We start from the raw sequence: 26,551 nt of genomic DNA on the forward strand, positions 1-26,551 counted from the left end.
TTTGTGGAAAAAAAAAAAAAAAGTTTATTTACAACAAAAACAAAACATGTAAAAGTGAATTAAAAAAGCAGAAATATCACAACGGACGGAGGCGGACCGGAACAGACCAAACATATACAGATGGGGGGGACGCAATACTACACCCAGTGACAGGGGGCACCGGGGACCCCGCACCTCGCCAAATACACAAGATCACCAGATTCCACATGGCCCAAATGGCAGATCCTAGCATACTAGGAATGCTGGGTGTTGTAGTCCTTCCCCGGAGTGCAGCATGTACAGTAATGGGGCTGCCGGAGATGGTTTTCTTGGCGATGACGTCTCCAATTATTTCTTCTGAGTCCTATGTACAAGAGATCCGAGATTAACCCCTCAATCACTGTCGCCATCGTCACTGATGATCCCCTTTAGGCCGGACCAGTCCATTGGCCTCTTTTTGCGGGGTGGACCTTCCTCTCCTTCGGAGTCAGATCCCACAGTTTTCCTATAGGGGGAGTCGTCACGGACTGGGGATGCCTGATAGGGATTCCAGGTGTTTCGACGTCGAGGTCGTCCTACAGAAGAAACAGGTCGTCAGAAACACTGCACCAGAGCATGCTGGGAAATGGAGATAGGTCTTTACACACCCAGACTGGCAGGCACTCTCCACGTCCCACAATGCAGCACAGCAAAATAGTGAGTGCAGCTCTGGAGGTGACTGGAGTAAAGGACAATATAGTACAGGATTGGTAAAGCAAAGTTACTGGACAGTTCTACAATAAAATGTTGCCTATAGCCACCACTAGGGGGAGCTCCTTGTATACAGGGATACATGATAAGATTCTGTCTGCAGTCACCACTAGGGGGAGCTCCCTGGATACAGAGATACATGATAAGATCCTGTCTGCAGCCACCAATAGGGGAAGCTCCCTGTATACAGAGATACATGATAAGATCCTGTCTGCAGCCACCACTAGAGGGAGCTCCCTGTATACAGAGATACATGATAAGATCCTATCTGCAGCCACCACTAGGGGGAGCTCCCTGTATACAGAGATACATGATAAGATCCTGTCTGCAGTCACCACTAGGGGGAGCTACCTGTATACAGAGATACATGATAAGATCCTGTCTGCAGCCACCACTAGAGGGAGCTCCCTGTATACAGAGATACATGATAAGATCCTGTCTGCAGCCACCACTAGGGGGAGCTCCCTGTATACAGAGATACATGATAAGATCCTGTCTGCAGCCACCACTAGGGGGAGCTCCCTGGATACAGAGATACATGATAAGATCCTGTCTGCAGCCACCAATAGGGGAAGCTCCCTGTATATAGAGATACATGATAAGATCCTGTCTGCAGCCACCAATAGGGGAAGCTCCCTGTATACAGAGATACATGATAAGATTCTGTCTGCAGTCACCACTAGGGGGAGCTCCCTGTATACAGAGATACATGATAAGATTCTGTCTGCAGCCATCAATAGGGGAAGCTCCCTGTATACAGAGATACATGATAAGATCCTGTCTGCAGCCACCACTAGAGGGAGCTCCCTGTATACAGAGATACATGATAAGATCCTATCTGCAGCCACCACTAGGGGGAGCTCCCTGTATACAGAGATACATGATAAGATCCTGTCTGCAGTCACCACTAGGGGGAGCTACCTGTATACAGAGATACATGATAAGATCCTGTCTGCAGCCACCACTAGAGGGAGCTCCCTGTATACAGAGATACATGATAAGATCCTGTCTGCAGCCACCACTAGGGGGAGCTCCCTGTATACAGAGATACATGATAAGATCCTGTCTGCAGCCACCACTAGGGGGAGCTCCCTGGATACAGAGATACATGATAAGATCCTGTCTGCAGCCACCAATAGGGGAAGCTCCCTGTATATAGAGATACATGATAAGATTCTGTCTGCAGTCACCACTAGGGGGAGCTCCCTGTATACAGAGATACATGATAAGATTCTGTCTGCAGTCACCACTAGGGGGAGCTCCCTGTATACAGAGATACATGATAAGATCCTGCCTGCAGTCACCACTAGGGGGAGCTCCCTGTATACAGAGATACATGATGAGATCCTGTCTGCAGCCACCACTAGGGGGAGCTCCCTGCATACAGAGATACATGATAAGATCCTGTCTGCAGCCACCACTAGGGGGAGCTCCCTGTATACAGAGATACATGATGAGATTCTGTCTGCAGCCACCACTAGGGGGAGCTCCCTGTATACAGAGATACATGATAAGATCCTGCCTGCAGTCACCACTAGGTGGAGCTCCCTGTATACAGAGATACATGATGAGATCCTGTCTGCAGCCACCACTAGGGGGAGCTCCCTGTATACAGAGATACATGATAAGATTCTGTCTGCAGTCACCACTAGGGGGAGCTCCCTGTATACAGAGATACATGATAAGATCCTGTCTGCAGCCACTACTAGGGGGAGCTCCCTGTATACAGAGATACATGATAAGATCCTGTCAGCAGCCACCACTAGGGGGAGCTCCCTGTATACAGAAATACATGATAAGATCCTGTCTGCAGCCACCACTAGGGGGAGCTCCCTGTATACAGAGATACATGATAAGATTCTGTCTGCAGTCACCACTAGGGGGAGCTCCCTGTATACAGAGATACATGATAAGATTCTGCCTGCAGTCACCACTAGGGGGAGCTCCCTGTATACAGAGATACATGATAAGATCCTGCCTGCAGTCACCACTAGGGGGAGCTCCCTGTATACAGAGATACATGATGAGATCCTGTCTGCAGCCACCACTAGGGGGAGCTCCCTGCATACAGAGATACATGATAAGATCCTGTCTGCAGTCACCACTAGGGGGAGCTCCCTGTATACAGAGATACATGATAAGATTCTGTCTGCAGCCACCACTAGGAGGAGCTCCCTGTATAGAGATACATGATAAGATTCTGTCTGCAGTCACCACTAGGGGGAGCTCCCTGTATACAGAGATACATGATAAGATCCTGCCTGCAGTCACCACTAGGGGGAGCTCCCTGTATACAGAGATACATGATAAGATCCTGTCTGCAGCCACCACTAGAGGGAGCTCCCTGTATACAGAGATACATGATAAGATTCTGTCTGCAGTCACCACTAGGGGGAGCTCCCTGTATACAGAGATACATGATAAGATTCTGTCTGCAGCCACCACTAGGGGGAGCTCCCTGTATACAGAGATACATGATAAGATCCTGTCTGCAGCCACCACTAGGGGGAGCTCCCTGTATACAGAGATACATGATAAGATTCTGTCTGCAGCCACCACTAGGAGGAGCTCCCTGTATAGAGATACATGATAAGATCCTGTCTGCAGCCACCACTAGGGGGAGCTCCCTGTATACAGAGATACATGATAAGATCCTGTCTGCAGCCACCACTAGGAGGAGCTCCCTGTATAGAGATACATGATAAGATCCTGTCTGCAGCCACCACTAGGGGGAGCTCCCTGTATAGAGATACATGATAAGATTCTGTCTGCAGTCACCACTAGGGGGAGCTCCCTGTATACAGAGATACATGATAAGATCCTGTCTGCAGCCTCCACTAGGGGGAGCTCCCTGTATAGAGATACATGATAAGGTTCTGTCTGCAGTCACCACTAGGGGGAGCTCCCTGTATACAGAGATATATGATAAGATCCTGTCTGCAGCCACCACTAGGGGGAGCTCCCTGTATACAGAGATACATGATAAGATCCTGTCTGCAGCCATCACTAGGGGAAGCTCCCTGTATACAGAGATATATGATAAGATTCTGTCTGCAGCCACCACTAGGGGGAGCTCCCTGTATACAGAGATATATGATAAGATTCTGTCTGCAGCCACCACTAGGGGGAGCTCCCTGTATACAGAGATATATGATAAGATTCTGTCTGCAGCCACCACTAGGGGGAGCTCCCTGTATACAGAGATACATGATAAGATCCTGTCTGCAGCCTCCACTAGGGGGAGCTCCCTGTATACATTTATACCGGGTTTGAGATGAGCATCGGCCTCTCCTCTGGAATGACTGATAACAGAAAACAATAGATTATATCCGTCAGCCTTGTGGATGGAAACACCGGAGATGTTCGGTGCATTTTGCAGCAGACAGGACGTTTCGTCGGCGCTCACATGAGCAGGGGGGCGCTGTGTGTCTGCACAGCCACGTTTTACCCCGTTTTGGGTGCGAGTGTGGTGTTACGGTACTGCCTCTTCCTCCCGCGGACTCACCGGCGGTGGCGATGATGTTGCCGGTGTCCAGCTCCGCCAGCTCGGCCGCCTCTTCCCTCTTCAGTCGCACCACGCGGCATTTCTCCAGCGACGGCTGCCCTGCAGGGAGAGATCAGGCTCGGTCACTACGCAGGACGCCCCCCAGTAACCCCGATTATTCCTCACTACCAATGACCCCTCCACCCATCTCACCCTTGACCCCCAGGTCCTCCAGCTCCTTCTTCAGCACCTCCACCATGGCCTTCACCGAGCGGCAGTCCTGGAACAGCTTCTTGTAGTTCCTCCGGGCCCCGCAGGTCAGGATGTACTTCTTGAGGCGCAGGATGGAGGGGTGCTCCTCCTTGGAGGCGACCTGTGAAGAGCGGAGGTCTCATATGGTGGACGGTCACGGCTTCCTCCCCTCCCCCACACTCCCGCGGACTCTACCTGTTTCTTGCCGCTCTTCCCCTTGGTGTCGGGCTCCGATCCGGCGGAGGAGTCACAGTCTTCATCTTTTGCTTTGGTTTTCTTCTTGGCTCTGTCCTTTGAGTCGCTCTCCGCTCTCTTGCCCTTCGCTCCTTTGCCGTCTGTCTCTCTGCGCTCACCGGCCGCAGTCTTGGGCTTCTTTGCCGTCTTCTCTTCGTCACTCTCTCTGTTCAGGTCGCTCTCGTCCTCCTCACTGTCACTCTTCGATATCTTTTTAGAGGGAGGTCTCTTATCTTGATTCTTACGGTCACTCTTTGGCACTCTCTTTCCAGGCCTCTCTTCTTCATCACTCTCGCTAGCACTATCTTTCTTGGCGGCTGCGCTCTCATCACTATCACTGCTGTCCTCTGATGCTCTGGTCTCTTCTGAGCTCACTTCCTCGTTGTCTTTCTTAGGAGTCTTTTTAATTGACACACTATTTTGTGCACTCTCGTCCTCTTCACTATCACTCTCTTTCTTAGCTGCTTTCTTTTTGGGTGCTCTCTTTCTAGCACTCTCTTCCTCCTCCTCACTATCACGCTCTTTCTTAGCCGCTTTCTTTCTAGCACGCTCTTCCTCCTCCTCACTATCACTCTCTTTCTTAGCCGCTTTCTTTCTAGCACGCTCTTCCTCCTCCTCACTATCACTCTCTTTCTTAGCCGCTTTCTTCTTGGGCGCTCTCTTTCTAGCAATCTCTTCCTCCTCACTATCACTCTCTTTCTTAGCTGCTTTCTTTTTGGGTGCTCTCTTTCTAGCACTCTCTTCCTCCTCCTCACTATCACTCTCTTTCTTAGCCGCTTTCTTTCTAGCACTCTCTTCCTCCTCCTCACTATCACTCTCTTTCTTAGCCGCTTTCTTCTTGGGCGCTCTCTTTCTAGCAATCTCTTCCTCCTCACTATCACTCTCTTTCTTAGCTGCTTTCTTTTTGGGTGCTTTCTTTCTTGTGTTCTCTTCCTCCTCCTCACTATCACTCTCTTTCTTAGCCGCTTTCTTTCTTGTGTTCTCTTCCTCCTCCTCACTATCACTCTCTTTCTTAGCCGCTTTCTTTCTTGTGTTCTCTTCCTCCTCCTCACTATCACTCTCTTTCTTAGCCGCTTTCTTTCTAGCACTCTCTTCCTCCTCCTCACTATCACTCTCTTTCTTAGCTGCTTTCTTTTTGGGTGATCTCTTTCTAGCACTCTCTTCCTCCTCCTCACTATCACTCTCTTGCTTAGCCCCTTTCTTCTTGGACGCTCTCTTTCTTGCGTTCTCTTCCTCCTCACTACCACTCTCACTCTCTTTCTTAGCTGCTTTCTTCTTCGGCCCTGTCTTTTTTGCACCCTCTTCATCACGGCCTTTTCCTTGCACTCTATTTATCTTGATTTGTGGTCTCTTCCCTCTCTCAGTCTTTCGCCCCGGTTCCTCTCCTTGGCTCTCGCTGTCGGTCTCATTTTTCGGCAGACTCTTCGCCGCCTTGGCTCTCTCTTTCCCGTCGGCACGTGCAGTCTCTTTGTGGCTGACCTTCGGCTTGATCGGCTCTGCCTCGCTGTCTGAGTCCAAGACCTGAAACTTCATGGCGGTCTTCTCTATGTCGCTGCGGGCAGTCACTTTTTTCTTGTCCGTCTCTTCCTCCGAGCTCTCTAGTGCGGTCCCTTTGCCTCTTTTAGGTGTCGTCTTTACCCTCCTCTTCGATCCGTCTCCTTTCTTCTCGGCCGCTGTCTCTTCTGCTTTTGTTGGGGTCGTCACGGACACTGGGGCCTCGGGGGAGCTCCCGGACAGTCTCTTGCTGTCTCGCTGCTCGATTCCAGAATCCTCTTCAGAGTCGTTACCTGCAGGGACAGACACCACATTAGTCCTGATCCGGCCGGACGGAGCGCTGACGCATCCATGGCTCCACTCCGGCACACGATCTATGGCTCTGCAGTCGGTAACACCGCGGTACATACCGCCCGTCTGCCGCTGTCTCTTCCCCGGGGGCTCCATGTCCTTGTCACTGTCCTGGCGGCCCCTCTTCTGCACTTTGATGATGAGGGGCTCGTCGTCACTGGCGTCTTCCTCCTGTCAGTGATCGCACAAGACCCAGGTCACATTGATTGATATAATAATTACATTATATGTGTAATCGCTGCCAATCACCATTATGGTACAAACACGTCAAATACAGTCATGACCGGAAGTGATGGCGCCCTTGAAATTATTCCAGAAAATGAGTATTTCTCCCAGAAAATTATGGTAATTCCACGTTTTGTTATACACAGGTTTATTTCCTTTGTGTGTATTGGGATGCGCCATTTCAGGGGCCGTTGAGGGCTGATATTATTACCTCGGAGGGGGCCAGGATCCATGGTCCCTTCCCTGGCTATTACATCAGCTCACAGCAGCCTATTTAGCCTTTGCTGGTAAGATTTTATAGGGGGACCCTACGCCAATTTTTTATTGGGGTCCCCCTGTGATGTAGCCAGTAAACACTAATCAAACAGCTGTGAGCTGTTATTAATAGCCAGGGAACATCTTTGGTTAATGGTCCCTTCCCTGGCTAGTAATCTCAGCCCCCAGCGGTCAGGTTTCCCTCTTCTGGTTATGAAAATGATGCGGGAGCCCACGCCGTTTTTTTTTTTTTTTTAATTTAATTCTTCATTTTCTTTCATTTATAAAAAATCCCATGCCCACTGTACTTTTTTTTTTTTTTTTTTTTTTTGACGCTGCGTAAACTTACCTGCAGCATGTCAACTTCTGTAGTGGAGACAACTCTACACTGCAGATTTTAACTGGATCCGCATGTACTGGAACACAAGTGCGGCATTATAGCGCGGCGTTTTGGACACAGCGAAAATAAACTGCATCCAAACCGCTGCTGGTTGCTAATCGTGGGGACCTAGCAACTAACCAAACAGCTGTGAGCTGTTATTAATAGCCAGGGAACATGTTGGCCTAATAGCCCCTTCCTAGGCTAAAAATATCAGCCCTCAGCTGCCCCAGAAATTACATATCATATTTGAATGGGATTGGGGCTAATGGGATTAGGTGTCACTGACACAAAGCCCTTTGTTTAGTGATGAAGAGGTGTCAACCAGACACCATCATTACTAAACCTGTAAGTAAAGAGTTAAATAAACACAGAATAAAACACTTTTTTTGAAATACAACAGACATTCTTTAATCATTTAAATTAACCAAATATACTCACCCAGGTCCGACCGTAATCCAAGCATTCATTGCTGTACAAAAACGCACCAAATCACGGCCAAAAAAAACCACACTTTTTTTCCCACAGCATTTTTGCTGCCAAGAGGTGCAGAAACCATCAAATACTGAACGTGTGCACAGAGCCTTGGACTCAGAATCTATGGGTCATTGGTTGCAAGGACAACCCCAATGGTCGGAAAATCGGGGTCGTGTGTATACACAGGGACCTTTGGGAGTATTCGACAGTGGAGGTTACCTTTTCCACTCCGTGTGGGGATATTAAACATACAGTGGGAGTGGTAAATACTCTTCCATACTGGACTGTTTTGGGACGAGATTTGCCCCTGTTCTGGTCCCTATAGGAGAGCAAAAGTAAGCCTCCCAAGGCAAAGGTATATCCGGGCACTGAATCTAAAGATCCCGAGTCAGAAAAAGCACCATCATAGGGAAGGAGTGTGAACCCGATAGGTTTCCCCTAGAGGTATTGGCAGGAGAGGTCGAGGAGACCACATCCGCTCCGGAGCTGAAGTGTCTCGGCACAGCTCAGCTTCAGGATCCTACACTATCCCGGGAACAGGCGATAATGATAAATGGGGTGGCACAGCAACCTGGGGCAGAGGATGTTTTTCCTTGTATGGTGGCCAACTAGAAGTTATACCAGGTTGACAAAATAATAGAGCAGGTGGTAGTGCCCCAATCGAACCTTTTGAGCGGATTGCTATGGATCTGGTAGGGCCAATAGTGAAATCAGCCCAAGGCCACCAACACATATTGGTCGTAGTGGATTATGCTACTCGTTAACCGGAAGCGATTCATCTCAGTCATTCCTCGGCGAAACGTATTGCCCGGGAGCCGTTTGCCATCTTCTTTCGCCTTGGGCTACCAAAAGGAGATCCTTACGGATCAGGGGACTCATTTTATGTCCAAGGTCACTAAAGGATTGTGTAAACTGCTCCAGATCAAAACAGTTGCGCATGTTGGTGTACCACCAACAAACCAATGGTCTAACAGAAAAAGATTTAATAAGACCCTAAAATCTATGTTAAAAAAAGGCTGAAGCTAAAGATGGGAAGGACTGGGATAAGTTATTGCCGTCTCTACCGGGAGGTACCGCAGCCCTCAACAGGCTTCTCTTCTAACTATTATATTGTAGACATCCCAGGGGCATGCGGGACACCGCCAAAGAGACATGGGAACAGGAGCCTACGCCCCATAAAAGCGTTAGAGAACGTTGCGAGTATGCAGGACCGGATTACGGTCAGAGCAGAGGCTACAATAGGAAGGTCACTATTAGATCCTTTAAACAAGGGGATAACGTGTTGGGTTTTGGTAACCACCGCAGAAAGTAAGTTTTTGGACAGATGGAAGGCCCATGTGAAGCCCGGTAAAAATTTGGGGAGGTGAGCTACAGGGTATATCAGCCTGGGAAGAGGAAACCTGAGCAAATTTACCATGTCAATCTACTAAAAGCATGGAAATGTTTGGTTACAGAGGAGACTCCGGTCACATCTCCTATGGTCCCTCCGACACCGGCCCAGGAAGAGGCGGCGAGAGACTCCGGTCACATCTCCTATGGTCCCTCCGACACCGGCCCAGGAAGAGGCGGCGAGAGACTCCGGTCACATCTCCTATGGTCCCTCCGACACCGGCCCAGGAAGAGGCGGCGAGAGACTCCGGTCACATCTCCTATGGTCCCTCCGACACCGGCCCAGGAAGAGGCGGCGAGAGACTCCGGTCACATCTCCTATGGTCCCTCCGACACCAGCCCAGGAAGAGGCGGCGAGAGACTCCGGTCACATCTCCTATGGTCCCTCCGACACCGGCCCAGGAAGAGGCGGCGAGAGACTCCGGTCACATCTCCTATGGTCCCTCCGACACCGGCCCAGGAAGAGGCGGCGAGAGACTCCGGTCACATCTCCTATGGTCCCTCCGACACCGGCCCAGGAAGAGGCAGCGAGAGACTCCGGTCACATCTCCTAAGGTCCCTCAGACACCGGCCCAGGAAGAGGCGGCGAGAGACTCCGGTCACATCTCCTATGGTCCCTCCGACACCGGCCCAGGAAGAGGCGGCGAGAGACTCCGGTCACATCTCCTATGGTCCCTCCGACACCGGCCCAGGAAGAGGCGGCGAGAGACTCCGGTCACATCTCCTATGGTCCCTCCGACACCGGCCCAGGAAGAGGCGGCGAGAGACTCCGGTCACATCTCCTATGGTCCCTCCGACACCGGCCTAGGAAGAGGCAGCGAGAGACTCCGGTCACATCTCCTAAGGTCCCTCAGACACCGGCCCAGGAAGAGGCGGCGAGAGACTCCGGTCACATCTCCTATGGTCCCTCCGACACCGGCCCAGGAAGAGGCGGCGAGAGACTCCGGTCACATCTCCTATGGTCCCTCCGACACCGGCCCAGGAAGAGGCGGCGAGAGACTCCGGTCACATCTCCTATGGTCCCTCCGACACCGGCCCAGGAAGAGGCAGCGAGAGACTCCGGTCACATCTCCTAAGGTCCCTCAGACACCGGCCCAGGAAGAGGCGGCGAGAGACTCCGGTCACATCTCCTATGGTCCCTCCGACACCGGCCCAGGAAGAGGCGGCGAGAGACTCCGGTCACATCTCCTATGGTCCCTCCGACACCGGCCCAGGAAGAGGCGGCGAGAGACTCCGGTCACATCTCCTATGGTCCCTCCGACACCGGCCCAGGAAGAGGCAGCGAGAGACTCCGGTCACATCTCCTAAGGTCCCTCAGACACCGGCCCAGGAAGAGGCGGCGAACGAGGTAAAGATTATGCAATGCCTCGGGTGGACAAGCTGATTGAGAGACTGGAGCAGGTCGAGTACTTCACCACGCTCGATCTGACCAAGGGTTACTGGCAGGTACCACTGACAGAGTAGGCAAAAGTAAAGACCGCCTTTGTAACACCGGAGGGTCTCTATCACTATGTCGTCCTGCCTGTTTGGTTACGTGGGACCCCAACCACCTTCCAGAGGCTGATGGACATAGTGTTAGAGCCCCATCAGAAGTACGCGTCTACGTACTTAGATGATATCATCTATAGTACCGACTGGCATACACACTTGTCCCAGGTGCAAGCGGTAGTGGATTCGTTCAGAGCCGCGGACTTCACAGGGAACCAGAAAAAAAATGTGCGATAGGTCTTGAGAAAGCCCGATGCTTGGGGTACGTAATTGGCCACGGGATTGTCACACCCCAAATAAATAAGATCGAGGCCATTCAAAACGGGCCCTGGCCTCTCACTACGGAACATGTGAGAGCGTTCCTCACCATCATGGGATATTATAGACAGTTTGTACCTAATTTTGCTGGGAGATCGGCACAGCTAAAAGATCATGGGCACCCTTTATGGTGACAGGTGTTCAACCCCACAAGTTTAAACAGAGAGGGGTAGGGGGGATATGCGAGGGCCATTATGTATCCCCCAGGATGCGCATAGAGGCATAGATTGAACCGCTGGTGTGCACTGTAATCTTAGCCACGGCTGTGCTTACCATTAAAATACGTGTGGACTGGGTCAAATTGTTAGGAAAACTTGTATCGGGCTTTTATTTTTGTAGAGATCTGCAGGATGGTAGTGGGGCGGATCTCTCCAGCCCGGGTCTTACAAGTGGTCCGTAGCCACAGTTTTCATTTAAACCTGCAGTTAAGGTTTGGGTTTGTCAATTTTGTGTTTGGCGTCACCATGTAGCAGAGCTGAATGTGCTGTGGATGTATCCCTGGCTGTGTGAAGCTAATACAGACCAGAGCCGGCGACATGAGCAAACACATTAGCACCCGAGAAACTAACGGGTGCAAGTGCCGGCGGCACTGGACTTTAGATACGTATTCCCGGCTGAGATCCGGAGGGGAGCAATTTCATGTGTGCAGAATTTGGAATATAAAGGATGTTTGATGTAACTTGCCTGGGTCACTGTCTCACTAAATTCACTGGAGAAACGCCGCTGCCTTCCACCATCAACAAGCTTCTTACACCTCTCAGCTGGAATCTTGGACTCTTCTTAGGCTGTGTTCCCACGATGCGTTTTTTAAGCGTTTCCGCAGAGGCAATTCCACTGCAGAAACGCTTAAAAAAAACGCATGGTAGAAGGTCTGCCATGTTCCCCAATGATAATCCTCATTTGCTGTGCACATGCTGCAGAAATTTCCGCTGCGGATTATCATTGCGGAAAAATATGCAGCATTACCAATTATTTTGCGTAATCGCGGCGTTTTCGCCGCCATTGACTTGCATTAAATCGCATAATATCCGCATGACTACATCTTCAGGTGTGGATACCATGCGATTCAATGTGCGGATGGTACCCGGGTTTGGAGAAGAGGAGACTCATCCAGACCCGGGTACCATAGTACCTGTAAAAAAAATAATAAAAATAAATAAAATAAAAAATATACATTATACTCACCTTCTGATGGCCCACGGTCTCCATAGCGATCCGTCCGGTGTCCCCAGCAGCTCGCGATGGTCTAAAAGGAACTTCCATGACATAATTTAGTCATGCGACAGGTCACACGACCGCTAACATCGACGTGCTGCCACCACGTTTCACTGTGGGGATGGTGTTCTTGGGGTCATGAGCTGTGTTGGTTTGGCACCAAACATAGCGTTTACCTTGATGGGCAAAAAGTTCCGTTTTGGTCTCCTCTGACCACAGCACCTTCCTCCATATATTTGGGGAGTCTCCCATATGTCTTTTGGCAAACTCCAAATGAGCCTTCCAATTTTTGTGTGTAAGTAAATGCTTTTTCTGCCCGCTCTTCCATAAAAGCCACCTCTATGGAGTATACGGCTTATTGTGGTCGTATGGACAGATACTCCAGTCTCTGCTTGGGAACTCTGCAGCTCCTTCAGGGTTACCTGTGGTCTGTGCTGCCTCTCTGATTAATGCCCACCTTGCCCGGGCTGAGAGTTTTGGTGGGCGCCCTCTCTTGGCAGGTTTGTTTGGGTACCATGTTCTTTCCATTTGAGAATGGATTTGCTGGTGCTCCGGGGAATCATCAGAGATTGGGATATTATTTTTTATAACCCAACCCTGACTTGTACTTCTCAACAACTTTATTCCTGACTTGCTCGGAGATCTCCTCGGTCTTCATGGTGTTGCTCGGAGATCTCCTCGGTCTTCATGGTGTTGCTCGGAGATCTCCTCGGTCTTCATGGTGTTGTTTGGAGATCTCCCCGGTCTTCATGGTGTTGTTTGGAGATCTCCCCGGTCTTCATGGTGTTGTTTGGAGATCTCATTGGTCTTCATGGTGTTGCTTGGTTAGTGCTGCCTCTTGTTAATGGTGTTGCAGCCTCCGTGGCCTGTCAGAAAAGGTAAAGTGTATATACTGACAGACATGTGACATTAGATTGCACACAGGGGGACGTCCTGTCACTAAGCATGGGACTTGATGAAATTTTTAGGGGTTTCATAGCAAAAGGTGTGAATACATATGCACATGCCAATTTTTATTGATCCCATAAATTTAATTTTTGCCTATATTTTTCTCACTTCACCAATTTAGACTACTTATTTGCAAGCCACTGTATAGCCGCACACAAAATGCCCTCGCCATTACCCTATGTGGTAACTAATCTGGAATATTGGTCTTTGCAGGTGTCTCGTTTGGTGTAAATCTATTCTAGGCCTATTTTTTTTTTTTGCTTATAAGCCCTCTTTAGGATCCCCCTTGGGATTTCCTCTTTCAAGGAATCTTTCCTTCAGATCTTTTGCCTGTTTTCTGAATGTCTTAACACATTAACAGTTCCTTCATATCTGTAAATATGACCCTTATGGGATCCCCCTTTTCAAGGTGATTCCTGCCCCCATCTTAATCTAGGAAGTTTATGGCTCTGCCATTTAACCCGGTTACACATTCCAAAAACTATTACGTTGACCATTTCCAGATGAGAAAAATGTCGTGAATATAACCAGCCCACAAATCTATCATCCCTGTGGATGGGTCAGGGTCACTTCTGAAGACCCCCGGTCCCCTCCCACCAGCCCAGGAGCAGATGAGATCCTTTAGGGCCCCTCCGTCATTGACACCTGATGAAGGGTTTAATTGGACGGTTATATCCAACCCTTCCAATATCCCTCTGTCTGGGATGTTATATCACGTGTTTGTACCATGATGGAGAATTGTCTGTAGGGCGTCATCAACAGGGAAGGAACGCAGGGCGTCTACACATACAGTGGTGAGAAAAAGTATTTGCCCCCTTCCTGATTTCTTATTCTTTTCCATGGTTGTCACAAATGTTTCAGATCACAAATGTAAATATTAGACAAAAGATAACACAAGTAACCACAAAATGCAGTTTATAAATGAAGGTCTTTATTATTAAGGGAAAAAGAAATCCAAACCTACAGGGCCCTGTGTGAAAAAGTGATTGCCCCCTAAACCTAATGGCTGGTTGGACCCTTAGCAGCAACAACTGTAATCAAGCGTTTGTGATAACTGGCAATGAGTCTTTACAACGCTCTGGAGGAATTTTGGCCGCTCATTTTTGCAGAATTGTTGTAATTCAGCCACATTGGAGGGTTTCAAAGCATTAACCGCCTATTTAAGGTCATCTCACAGCATCTCAATCGGATTAAGGTCAGGACTTTGACTAGGCCACTCCAAAGTCTTAATTTTGTTTTTCTTAAGCCATTCAGAGGCAGACTTGCTGGTGTGTTTTGGATCACTGTCCTGCTGCATAACCCAAGTGCGCTTCAGCTTGAGGTCAGGAACAGATGGCCGGATATTCTCCATCAGGATTTTTTGGTAGACAGCAGAATTCATGGTTCCATTTACCACAGTAAGTCTTCCAGGTCCTGAAGCAGCAAAACAGCCCTAGACCATCAACTACCACCACCATATTTTACTGTTGGTATGATGTTCCTTTTCTGAAATGCTGTGTTACTTCTATGCCAGATGTAATGGGACATACTCCTTCCAAAAAGTTCAGCTTTTGTCTCGTCAGTCCACAGAGTATTCTCCCAAAAGTCTTGGCGATCATCAAGATGTTTTCTGGCAAAACTGAGACGAGCCTTTATGTTGTTTTTGCTCAGCAGTGGTTTTTGTCTTGAAACACTGCCATGCTGTCATTTTTGCCCAGTCTGTGTCTTAGGCTACGGCCCCACTATCAGTATTTGATGAGTATTTTTCCTCAGTATTTATAAGCCAAAAAAAGGTGAGGAATAATCAGAGAAAAGTTATAAAATAGGAACAAGTGCACCAATTCTGCATTTTTGACCCACTCCTTGTTTTGGCTTACAAATACTGATGGAAAATACTGACCGAAAACTGACCATATACTGATAGTGGGGCTGTCGCCTTATTGCGGAGTCATGAACACTTACCTTAACTGAGACAAGTCAGGCCTGCAGTTCTTTGGATGTTGCTGTGGGGTCTTTTGTAACCTCTTGGATGAGTCGGTGCTGCGCTCTTGGAGTAATTTTGGTCGGCCGGCCACTCTTGGGAAGGTTCACCACTGTTCCATGTTTTCACCATTTGTGGATAATGGCTAATACTGTGGTTCGCTGGAGTCCCAAAGCTTTAGAAATGGCTCTATAACCTTTTCCAGACTTTGTTTCTCATTTGTTCCTGAATTTTTTTGGATTGCAGCATGATGTCTGGCTTTTGAGGATCTTTTGGTCTACTTCACTTTGTCAGGCAGGTCCCATTTACGCGATTTCTTGATTGAGAACAGTTGTGGCAGTAATCAGGCCTGTGTGTGGATGGGGAAAGTGAACTCAGCTTCCCAAAAGAGGTGATAAATCACAGTTAATTTATGTTTGGGGGAGGGGGGGCAATCACTTGTTCACACAGGACCCTGTAGGTTTGGATTTCTTTTTTTCTTAATAATAAAGACCTTCATTTATAAACTGCATTTTGTGGTTACTTGTTTTATCTTTGTCTAATATTTACATTTGTTTTGTGATCTGAAACATTTAAGTGACAAACATGCAAAAGAATAAGTAATCAGTAAGGGGGCAAACACTTTCGCACCACTGTATATACACCGGCGACTGCACGTATATACACAGGGCTTTGTGTGTGGAGCCAAGCAGCCGCAGAGATGTGACTGGAGCAGTGATGGTGGCAGTGCAGGTGGTCCCCGGAGCCCCCCCATCACCTGCATCCTCAGCAGCTCTTCCTCCACTATTTTCTTCAGAATTTGCCTCTCCGGGGAGGACAGCGCTGATCGTCCGCAGTGAGACAAGAAGCTGGAGCGCACCGACGACTGGGACAGGATGCTGCGGACAGAGGAGAGTCATGTGACTACCACCCGCCATGACATCACACAAAGTGCAAACGGCGATGTCACCCCCTGCAGGGCTGTGGAGGTGGTATAAAATGGACAGACTCATACACTATGTAATACAGGAGTACAATGCAGGATGGGATGTATAAACGTCCGTTCTGTTCCTGATCTGAGGATCTAGGCCAGGGATCTCAAACACGTGGCCCCTCAGGTTGCTTCATGAAGCCCGCAGGCACCGGAGCCCCTGTGATGATTGTGGCCCGGTCCAGGGGGCCGCCGCCGTCTGTGTTTTTTTCAATTGAATGTGCGTCCTCGTGATGGAGACACCAGCTCTCTGCATCGCAATACCAATACGAGCCACCGGCCAATCAGAGAGCGGCAGCTGACGTCGGCAGGCAGGCGCAGGCAGCGTGTGACGTCACTGCCGTGCACCGCCCAGGCTGCGGAGGAGAAGAGGACGCTGCTCGCTGAGGGAGCGAGCTCAGGGAAGGAGGACTTTTTTTTTTAATGTGTATGTGAAGCGTGGCAGAATTGGGGACATTAACTCAAAATGGGGACCAGGGTGGGACATTACTACAAGGTGCTGACCCCCCCCCCCCACCGTGATTTAAACTGTTTGAAATACTCACCTCTCCCTGTTCCTCCGCAGCCCGGTGTCTCCTGACTCTGACGTCTCAGGGCAGAGGGAGCGATGACGTCACTACAGCACGCCCTCTACGCTGAGCACTGCAGACAGCCAGAAGACGCTGAAGACACAGGACCTGCGGCCAGCGGGGAGCGAGGAGAGACGAGTGTTTCATTTTTTTTAATGTATGGAGCATTAGATGGGGCCCACTATTCTGTATGGAGCATTATATGGTGTCCACTATTCTGTATGAAGCATTATATGGGGCCCACTATTCTGTATGGAGCATTATATGGGGCCCACTATTCTGTATGGAGCATTATATGGGGCCCACTATTCTGTATGGAGCATTATATGGGGCCCACTATTCTGTATGGAGCATTATATGGGGCCCACTATTCTGTATGGAGCATTATATGGGGCCCACTATTCTGTATGGAGCATTATATGGGGCCCACTATTCTGTATGGAGCATTATATGGGGCCCACTATTCTGTATGGAGCATTATATGGGGCCCACTATTCTGTATGAAGCATTATATGGGGCCCACTATTCTGTATGGGGCATTACATGGTGCCCACTATTCTGTATAAAGCATTACATGGTGCCCACTATTCTGTATGGAGCATTATATGGTGCCCACTATTCTGTATAAAGCATTACAAGGGGCCCACTATTCTGTATAAAGCATTACAAGGGGCCCACTATTCTGTATGGAGCATTATATGGTGCCCACTATTCTGTATAAAGCATTACAAGGGGCCCACTATTCTGTATGGAGCATTATATGGTGCCCACTATTCTGTATAAAGCATTACAAGGGGCCCACTATTCTGTATGGAGCATTATATGGTGCCCACTATTCTGTATAAAGCATTACAAGGGGCCCACTATTCTGTATGGAGCATTATATGGGGCCCATTATACTGTATGGAGCACTATGCGGGGCCCATTATACTGTATGGAGGACTATGCGGGGCCCATTATACTGTATGGAGGACTATGCGGGGCCCATTATACTGTATGGAGGACTATGCGGGGCCCATTATACTGTATGGAGGACTATGCGGGGCCCATTATACTGTATGGAGGACTATGCGGGGCCCATTATACTGTATGGAGGACTATGCGGGGCCCATTATACTGTATGGAGGACTATGCGGGGCCCATTATACTGTATGGAGGACTATGCGGGGCCCATTATACTGTATGGAGGACTATGCGGGGCCCATTATACTGTATGGAGGACTATGCGGGGCCCATTATACTGTATGGAGGACTATGCGGGGCCCATTATACTGTATGGAGGACTATGCGGGGCCCATTATACTGTATGGAGGACTATGCGGGGCCCATTATACTGTATGGAGGACTATGCGGGGCCCATTATACTGTATGGAGGACTATGCGGGGCCCATTATACTGTATGGAGGACTATGCGGGGCCCATTATACTGTATGGAGGACTATGCGGGGCCCATTATACTGTATGGAGGACTATGCGGGGCCCATTATACTGTATGGAGGACTATGCGGGGCCCATTATACTGTATGGAGGACTATGCGGGGCCCATTATACTGTATGGAGGACTATGCGGGGCCCATTATACTGTATGGAGGACTATGCGGGGCCCATTATACTGTATGGAGGACTATGCGGGGCCCATTATACTGTATGGAGGACTATGCGGGGCCCATTATACTGTATGGAGGACTATGCGGGGCCCATTATACTGTATGGAGGACTATGCGGGGCCCATTATACTGTATGGAGGACTATGCGGGGCCCATTATACTGTATGGAGGACTATGCGGGGCCCATTATACTGTATGGAGGACTATGCGGGGCCCATTATACTGTATGGAGGACTATGCGGGGCCCATTATACTGTATGGAGGACTATGCGGGGCCCATTATACTGTATGGAGGACTATGCGGGGCCCATTATACTGTATGGAGGACTATGCGGGGCCCATTATACTGTATGGAGGACTATGCGGGGCCCATTATACTGTATGGAGGACTATGCGGGGCCCATTATACTGTATGGAGGACTATGCGGGGCCCATTATACTGTATGGAGGACTATGCGGGGCCCATTATACTGTATGGAGGACTATGCGGGGCCCATTATACTGTATGGAGGACTATGCGGGGCCCATTATACTGTATGGAGGACTATGCGGGGCCCATTATACTGTATGGAGGACTATGCGGGGCCCATTATACTGTATGGAGGACTATGCGGGGCCCATTATACTGTATGGAGGACTATGCGGGGCCCATTATACTGTATGGAGGACTATGCGGGGCCCATTATACTGTATGGAGGACTATGCGGGGCCCATTATACTGTATGGAGGACTATGCGGGGCCCATTATACTGTATGGAGGACTATGCGGGGCCCATTATACTGTATGGAGGACTATGCGGGGCCCATTATACTGTATGGAGGACTATGCGGGGCCCATTATACTGTATGGAGGACTATGCGGGGCCCATTATACTGTATGGAGGACTATGCGGGGCCCATTATACTGTATGGAGGACTATGCGGGGCCCATTATACTGTATGGAGGACTATGCGGGGCCCATTATACTGTATGGAGGACTATGCGGGGCCCATTATACTGTATGGAGGACTATGCGGGGCCCATTATACTGTATGGAGGACTATGCGGGGCCCATTATACTGTATGGAGGACTATGCGGGGCCCATTATACTGTATGGAGGACTATGCGGGGCCCATTATACTGTATGGAGGACTATGCGGGGCCCATTATACTGTATGGAGGACTATGCGGGGCCCATTATACTGTATGGAGGACTATGCGGGGCCCATTATACTGTATGGAGGACTATGCGGGGCCCATTATACTGTATGGAGGACTATGCGGGGCCCATTATACTGTATGGAGGACTATGCGGGGCCCATTATACTGTATGGAGGACTATGCGGGGCCCATTATACTGTATGGAGGACTATGCGGGGCCCATTATACTGTATGGAGGACTATGCGGGGCCCATTATACTGTATGGAGGACTATGCGGGGCCCATTATACTGTATGGAGGACTATGCGGGGCCCATTATACTGTATGGAGGACTATGCGGGGCCCATTATACTGTATGGAGGACTATGCGGGGCCCATTATACTGTATGGAGGACTATGCGGGGCCCATTATACTGTATGGAGGACTATGCGGGGCCCATTATACTGTATGGAGGACTATGCGGGGCCCATTATACTGTATGGAGGACTATGCGGGGCCCATTATACTGTATGGAGGACTATGCGGGGCCCATTATACTGTATGGAGGACTATGCGGGGCCCATTATACTGTATGGAGGACTATGCGGGGCCCATTATACTGTATGGAGGACTATGCGGGGCCCATTATACTGTATGGAGGACTATGCGGGGCCCATTATACTGTATGGAGGACTATGCGGGGCCCATTATACTGTATGGAGGACTATGCGGGGCCCATTATACTGTATGGAGGACTATGCGGGGCCCATTATACTGTATGGAGGACTATGCGGGGCCCATTATACTGTATGGAGGACTATGCGGGGCCCATTATTCTGTATGGAGGACTATGCGGGGCCCATTATACTGTATGGAGGACTATGCGGTGCCCATTATACTGTATGGAGGACTATGCGGTGCCCATTATACTGTATGGAGGACTATGCGGTGCCCATTATACTGTATGGAGGACTATGCGGGGCCCATTATACTGTATGGAGGACTATGCGGGGCCCATTATACTGTATGGAGGACTATGCGGGGCCCATTATACTGTATGGAGGACTATGCGGGGCCCATTATACTGTATGGAGGACTATGCGGGGCCCATTATACTGTATGGAGGACTATGCGGGGCCCATTATACTGTATGGAGGACTATGCGGGGCCCATTATACTGTATGGAGGACTATGCGGGGCCCATTATACTGTATGGAGGACTATGCGGGGCCCATTATACTGTATGGAGGACTATGCGGGGCCCATTATACTGTATGGAGGACTATGCGGGGCCCATTATACTGTATGGAGGACTATGCGGGGCCCATTATACTGTATGGAGGACTATGCGGGGCCCATTATACTGTATGGAGGACTATGTGGGGCCCATTATACTGTATGGAGGACTATGTGGGGCCCATTATACTGTTTGGAGGACTATGTGGGGCCCATTATTCTGTATGGAGGACTATGTGGGGCCCAATATTCTGTATGGAGGGCTATGTGGGGCCCAATATTCTGTATGGAGGACTATGTGGGGCCCATTATTCTGTATGGAGGACTATGTGGGGCCCATTATACTGTATGGAGGACTATGTGGGGCCCATTATTCTGTATGGAGGACTATGTGGGGCCCATTATACTGTATGGAGGACTATGTGGGGCCCATTATACTGTATGGAGGACTATGTGGGGCCCATTATACTGTATGGAGGACTATGTGGGGCCCATTATACTGTATGGAGGACTATGTGGGTCCATTATACTGTATGGAGGGCTATGTGGGGCCCAATATTCTGTATGGAGGACTATGTGGGGCCATTATACTGTATGGAGGGCTATGTGGGGCCCATTATTCTGTATGGAGGGCTATGTGGGGCCCATTATTCTGTATGGAGGGCTATGTGGGGCCCATTATTCTGTATGGAGGGCTATGTGGGGCCCATTATTCTGTATGGAGGACTATGTGGGGCCATTATACTGTATGGAGGACTATGTGGTGCCCATTATACTGTATGGAGGACTATGTGGTGCCCATTATACTGTATGGAGGACTATGTGGTGCCCATTATACTGTATGGAGGACTATGTGGTGCCCATTATACTGTATGGAGGACTATGTGGGGCCCATTATTCTGTATGGAGGACTATGTGGGGCCCATTATTCTGTATGGAGGACTATGTGGGGCCCATTATTCTGTATGGAGGACTATGTGGGGCCCATTATTCTGTATGGAGGACTATGTGGGGCCCATTATTCTGTATGGAGGACTATGTGGGTCCATTATACTGTATGGAGGACTATGTGGGGTCCATTATTCTGTATGGAGGACTATGTGGGGCCCATTATACTGTATGGAGGACTATGTGGGGCCCATTATACTGTATGGAGGACTATGTGGGGCCCATTATACTGTATGGAGGACTATGTGGGGCCCATTATACTGTATGGAGGACTATGTGGGGCCCATTATACTGTATGGAGGACTATGTGGGGCCCATTATACTGTATGGAGGACTATGTGGGGCCCATTATACTGTATGGAGGACTATGTGGGGCCCATTATACTGTATGGAGGACTATGTGGGGCCCATTATACTGTATGGAGGACTATGTGGGGCCCATTATACTGTATGGAGGACTATGTGGGGCCCATTATACTGTATGGAGGACTATGTGGGGCCCATTATACTGTATGGAGGACTATGTGGGGCCCATTATACTGTATGGAGGACTATGTGGTGCCCATTATACTGTATGGAGGACTATGTGGTGCCCATTATACTGTATGGAGGACTATGTGGGGCCCATTATTCTGTATGGAGGACTATGTGGTGCCCATTATACTGTATGGAGGACTATGTGGGGCCCATTATTCTGTATGGAGGACTATGTGGGGCCCATTATTCTGTATGGAGGACTATGTGGTGCCCATTATACTATATGGAGGACTATGTGGTGCCCATTATACTGTATGGAGGACTATGTGGGGCCCATTATTCTGTATGGAGGACTATGTGGGGCCCATTATTCTGTATGGAGGACTATGTGGGGCCCATTATTCTGTATGGAGGACTATGTGGGGCCCATTATTCTGTATGGAGGACTATGTGGGGCCCATTATTCTGTATGGAGGACTATGTGGGGCCCATTATTCTGTATGGAGGACTATGTGGGGCCCATTATACTGTATGGAGGACTATGTGGTGCCCATTATACTGTATGGAGGACTATGTGGTGCCCATTATACTGTATGGAGGACTATGTGGTGCCCATTATACTGTATGGAGGACTATGTGGTGCCCATTATACTGTATGGAGGACTATGTGGGGCCATTATACTGTATGGAGGACTATGTGGGGCCATTATACTGTATGGAGGACTATGTGGGGTCATTATACTGTATGGAGGACTATGTGAGACCCATTATACTGTATGGAGGACTATGTGGGGTCATTATACTGTATGGAGGACTATGTGAGACCCATTATACTGTATGGAGGACTATGTGGGGCCCATTATTCTGTATGGAGGACTATGTGGGGCCCATTATTCTGTATGGAGGACTATGTGGGGCCCATTATTCTGTATGGAGGACTATGTGGGGCCCATTATTCTGTATGGAGGACTATGTGGGGCCCATTATTCTGTATGGAGGACTATGTGGGGCCCATTATTCTGTATGGAGGACTATGTGGGGCCCATTATTCTGTATGGAGGACTATGTGGGGCCATTATACTGTATGGAGGACTATGTGGGGCCCATTATACTGTATGGAGGACTATGTGGGGCCCATTATTCTGTATGGAGGGCTATGTGGGGCCCATTATTCTGTATGGAGGACTATGTGGGGCCCAATATTCTGTATGGAGGACTATGTGGGGCCCAATATTCTGTATGGAGGACTATGTGGGGCCCATTATACTGTATGGAGGACTATGTGGGGCCCATTATACTGTTTGGAGGGCTATGTGGGGCCCATTATACTGTTTGGAGGGCTATGTGGGGCCCAATATTCTGTATGGAGGACTATGTGGGGCCATTATACTGTTTGGAGGGCTATGTGGGGCCCAATATTCTGTATGGAGGACTATGTGGGGCCATTATACTGTTTGGAGGACTATGTGGGGCCCATTATTCTGTATGGAGGACTATGTGGGGCCCATTATTCTGTATGGAAGTCTATGTGGGGCCCATTATTCTGTATGGAGGGCTATGTGGGGCCCAATATTCTGTATGGAGGACTATGTGGGGCCCATTATACTGTATGGAGGACTATGTGGGGCCCATTATACTGTATGGAGGACTATGTGGGGCCCATTATACTGTATGGAGGACTATGTGGGGCCCATTATACTGTATGGAGGACTATGTGGGGCCCATTATACTGTATGGAGGACTATGTGGGGCCCATTATACTGTATGGAGGACTATGTGGGGCCCATTATACTGTATGGAGGACTATGTGGGGCCCATTATACTGTATGGAGGACTATGTGGGGCCCATTATACTGTATGGAGGACTATGTGGGGCCCATTATACTGTATGGAGGACTATGTGGGGCCCATTATACTGTATGGAGGACTATGTGGTGCCCATTATACTGTATGGAGGACTATGTGGTGCCCATTATACTGTATGGAGGACTATGTGGGGCCCATTATTCTGTATGGAGGACTATGTGGGGCCCATTATTCTGTATGGAGGACTATGTGGGGCCCATTATTCTGTATGGAGGACTATGTGGTGCCCATTATACTATATGGAGGACTATGTGGTGCCCATTATACTGTATGGAGGACTATGTGGGGCCCATTATTCTGTATGGAGGACTATGTGGGGCCCATTATTCTGTATGGAGGACTATGTGGGGCCCATTATTCTGTATGGAGGACTATGTGGGGCCCATTATACTGTATGGAGGACTATGTGGTGCCCATTACACTGTATGGAGGACTATGTGGTGCCCATTATACTGTATGGAGGACTATGTGGTGCCCATTATACTGTATGGAGGACTATGTGGTGCCCATTATACTGTATGGAGGACTATGTGGGGCCATTATACTGTATGGAGGACTATGTGGGGCCCATTATACTGTATGGAGGACTATGTGAGACCCATTATACTGTATGGAGGACTATGTGGGGTCATTATACTGTATGGAGGACTATGTGAGACCCATTATACTGTATGGAGGACTATGTGGGGCCCATTATTCTGTATGGAGGACTATGTGGGGCCCATTATTCTGTATGGAGGACTATGTGGGGCCATTATACTGTATGGAGGACTATGTGGGGCCCATTATTCTGTATGGAGGACTATGTGGGGCCCATTATTCTGTATGGAGGACTATGTGGGGCCCATTATTCTGTATGGAGGGCTATGTGGGGCCCAATATTCTGTATGGAGGACTATGTGGGGCCATTATACTGTATGGAGGACTATGTGGTGCCCATTATACTGTATGGAGGACTATGTGGGGCCCATTATTCTGTATGGAGGACTATGTGGGGCCCATTATTCTGTATGGAGGGCTATGTGGGGCCCAATATTCTGTATGGAGGACTATGTGGGGCCATTATACTGTATGGAGCACTATGTGGTGCCCATTATTCTGTATGGAGCACTATGTGGTGCCCATTATTCTGTATGGAGGACTATGTGGGGCCCATTATTCTGTATGGAGGACTATGTGGGGCCCATTATTCTGTATGGAGGACTATGTGGTGCCCATTATACTGTATGGAGGACTATGTGGTGCCCATTATTCTGTATGGAGGACTATGTGGGGCCCATTATACTGTATGGAGCACTATGTGGTGCCCATTATTCTGTATGGAGGACTATGTGGGGCCCATTATTCTGTATGGAGGACTATGTGGGGCCCATTATACTGTATGGAGGACTATGTGGTGCCCATTATACTGTATGGAGGACTATGTGGGTCCATTATACTGTATGGAGGACTATGTGGTGCCCATTATACTGTATGGAGGACTATGTGGGGCCATTATACTGTATGGAGGACTATGTGGGGCCATTATACTGTATGGAGGACTATGTGGGGCCCATTATTCTGTATGGAGGACTATGTGGGGCCCATTATTCTGTATGGAGGACTATGTGGGGCCCATTATTCTGTATGGAGGACTATGTGGGGCCCATTATTCTGTATGGAGGACTATGTGGGGCCCATTATTCTGTATGGAGGACTATGTGGGGCCCATTATTCTGTATGGAGGACTATGTGGGGCCCATTATTCTGTATGGAGGACTATGTGGGGCCCATTATTCTGTATGGAGGACTATGTGGGGCCCATTATTCTGTATGGAGGGCTATGTGGGGCCCATTATTCTGTATGGAGGGCTATGTGGGGCCATTATACTGTATGGAGGACTATGTGGGTCCATTATACTGTATGGAGGACTATGTGGTGCCCATTATTCTGTATGGAGGACTATGTGGGTCCATTATACTGTATGGAGGACTATGTGGTGCCCATTATACTGTATGGAGGACTATGTGGTGCCCATTATTCTGTATGGAGGACTATGTGGGTCCATTATACTGTATGGAGGACTATGTGGGTCCATTATACTGTATGGAGGACTATGTGGTGCCCATTATTCTGTATGGAGGACTATGTGGGTCCATTATACTGTATGGAGGACTATACTATCCGGTCTGCACTGTGCGCTGCGGAGATTCTCCGGTTTCGGAGCCATTGTAGAAGTTACTATAGATATCACTCATGTAATGTTAGTCAGTGAAACCTTGAGCCGGCCCTGCCCCCTTTACACACAGTGACGTCACTCCCGGTACAGGCCGCGCACGGTGACGTGCTTCCCGCGCACAGGTGACCCGGATGACGTCCCCGCTCCACTCTCACCTCAGGTCCGGGCTGCGCTGGAAAAGCCCCCGGGTGAAGAGCCGCATCTCCCGCTCCACATCTCCCGCCATGTTTAAACCCCGCTCTCCGCCACACGGGCCGCGCCCCCCGCCTCTCATTGGTCTGCACCGGCTGCTGATTTCTGATTGGTGGATACTAGGAGGCTTTAGACTTGGCGTTTCTG

General features: G+C 49.2%; 1 protein-coding gene across 3 annotated transcripts; it reads right to left on the minus strand.

Annotated features, from left to right (window-relative positions):
- HIRIP3 (HIRA interacting protein 3) lies at positions 1 to 26,523 on the minus strand. Of its 3 annotated transcripts, XM_073648792.1 has the most exons (9): positions 26,368 to 26,523; positions 15,956 to 16,076; positions 6,604 to 6,715; positions 5,273 to 6,486; positions 4,661 to 5,218; positions 4,427 to 4,586; positions 4,235 to 4,333; positions 627 to 697; positions 1 to 554 (listed from the first exon to the last, which is right to left on the minus strand). In XM_073648792.1, exons 1-9 carry the CDS (start codon positions 26,484 to 26,486, stop codon positions 408 to 410), a joined length of 2,601 nt encoding a protein of 866 aa, XP_073504893.1. In that variant the 5' UTR covers positions 26,487 to 26,523; the 3' UTR covers positions 1 to 407. The 3 variants fall into 3 exon arrangements, with proteins under 3 accessions (XP_073504893.1, XP_073504891.1, XP_073504892.1); XM_073648790.1 differs by having other exon boundaries at positions 4,661 to 6,486; XM_073648791.1 differs by lacking the exon at positions 627 to 697 and having other exon boundaries at positions 4,661 to 6,486.
- Positions 26,524 to 26,551: the final 28 nt, after the last annotated feature.

The sequence above is a fragment of the Phyllobates terribilis genome, unplaced genomic scaffold (assembly GCF_046119375.1).
Source record: "Phyllobates terribilis strain yellow unplaced genomic scaffold, ASM4611937v1 Scaffold_9__5_contigs__length_417890890, whole genome shotgun sequence".
Classification (NCBI taxonomy): domain Eukaryota; kingdom Metazoa; phylum Chordata; class Amphibia; order Anura; family Dendrobatidae; genus Phyllobates; species Phyllobates terribilis.

What these genes read in the sequence shown, in the direction of transcription:
- HIRIP3 (XM_073648790.1), bottom strand. Translation starts at nt 26,486, where the DNA reads ATGAGAGGCGGGGGGCGCGGCCCGTGTGGCGGAGAGCGGGGTTTAAAC. An exon ending in CAACATCATCGCCACCGCCG is followed by an intron (nt 698 to 4,234) that starts GTGAGTCCGCGG and finishes CCTTTACTCCAG; the next exon opens with TCACCTCCAGAGCTGCACTC. An exon ending in GAGAGTGCCTGCCAGTCTGG is followed by an intron (nt 555 to 626) that starts GTGTGTAAAGAC and finishes TTTCTTCTGTAG; the next exon opens with GACGACCTCGACGTCGAAAC.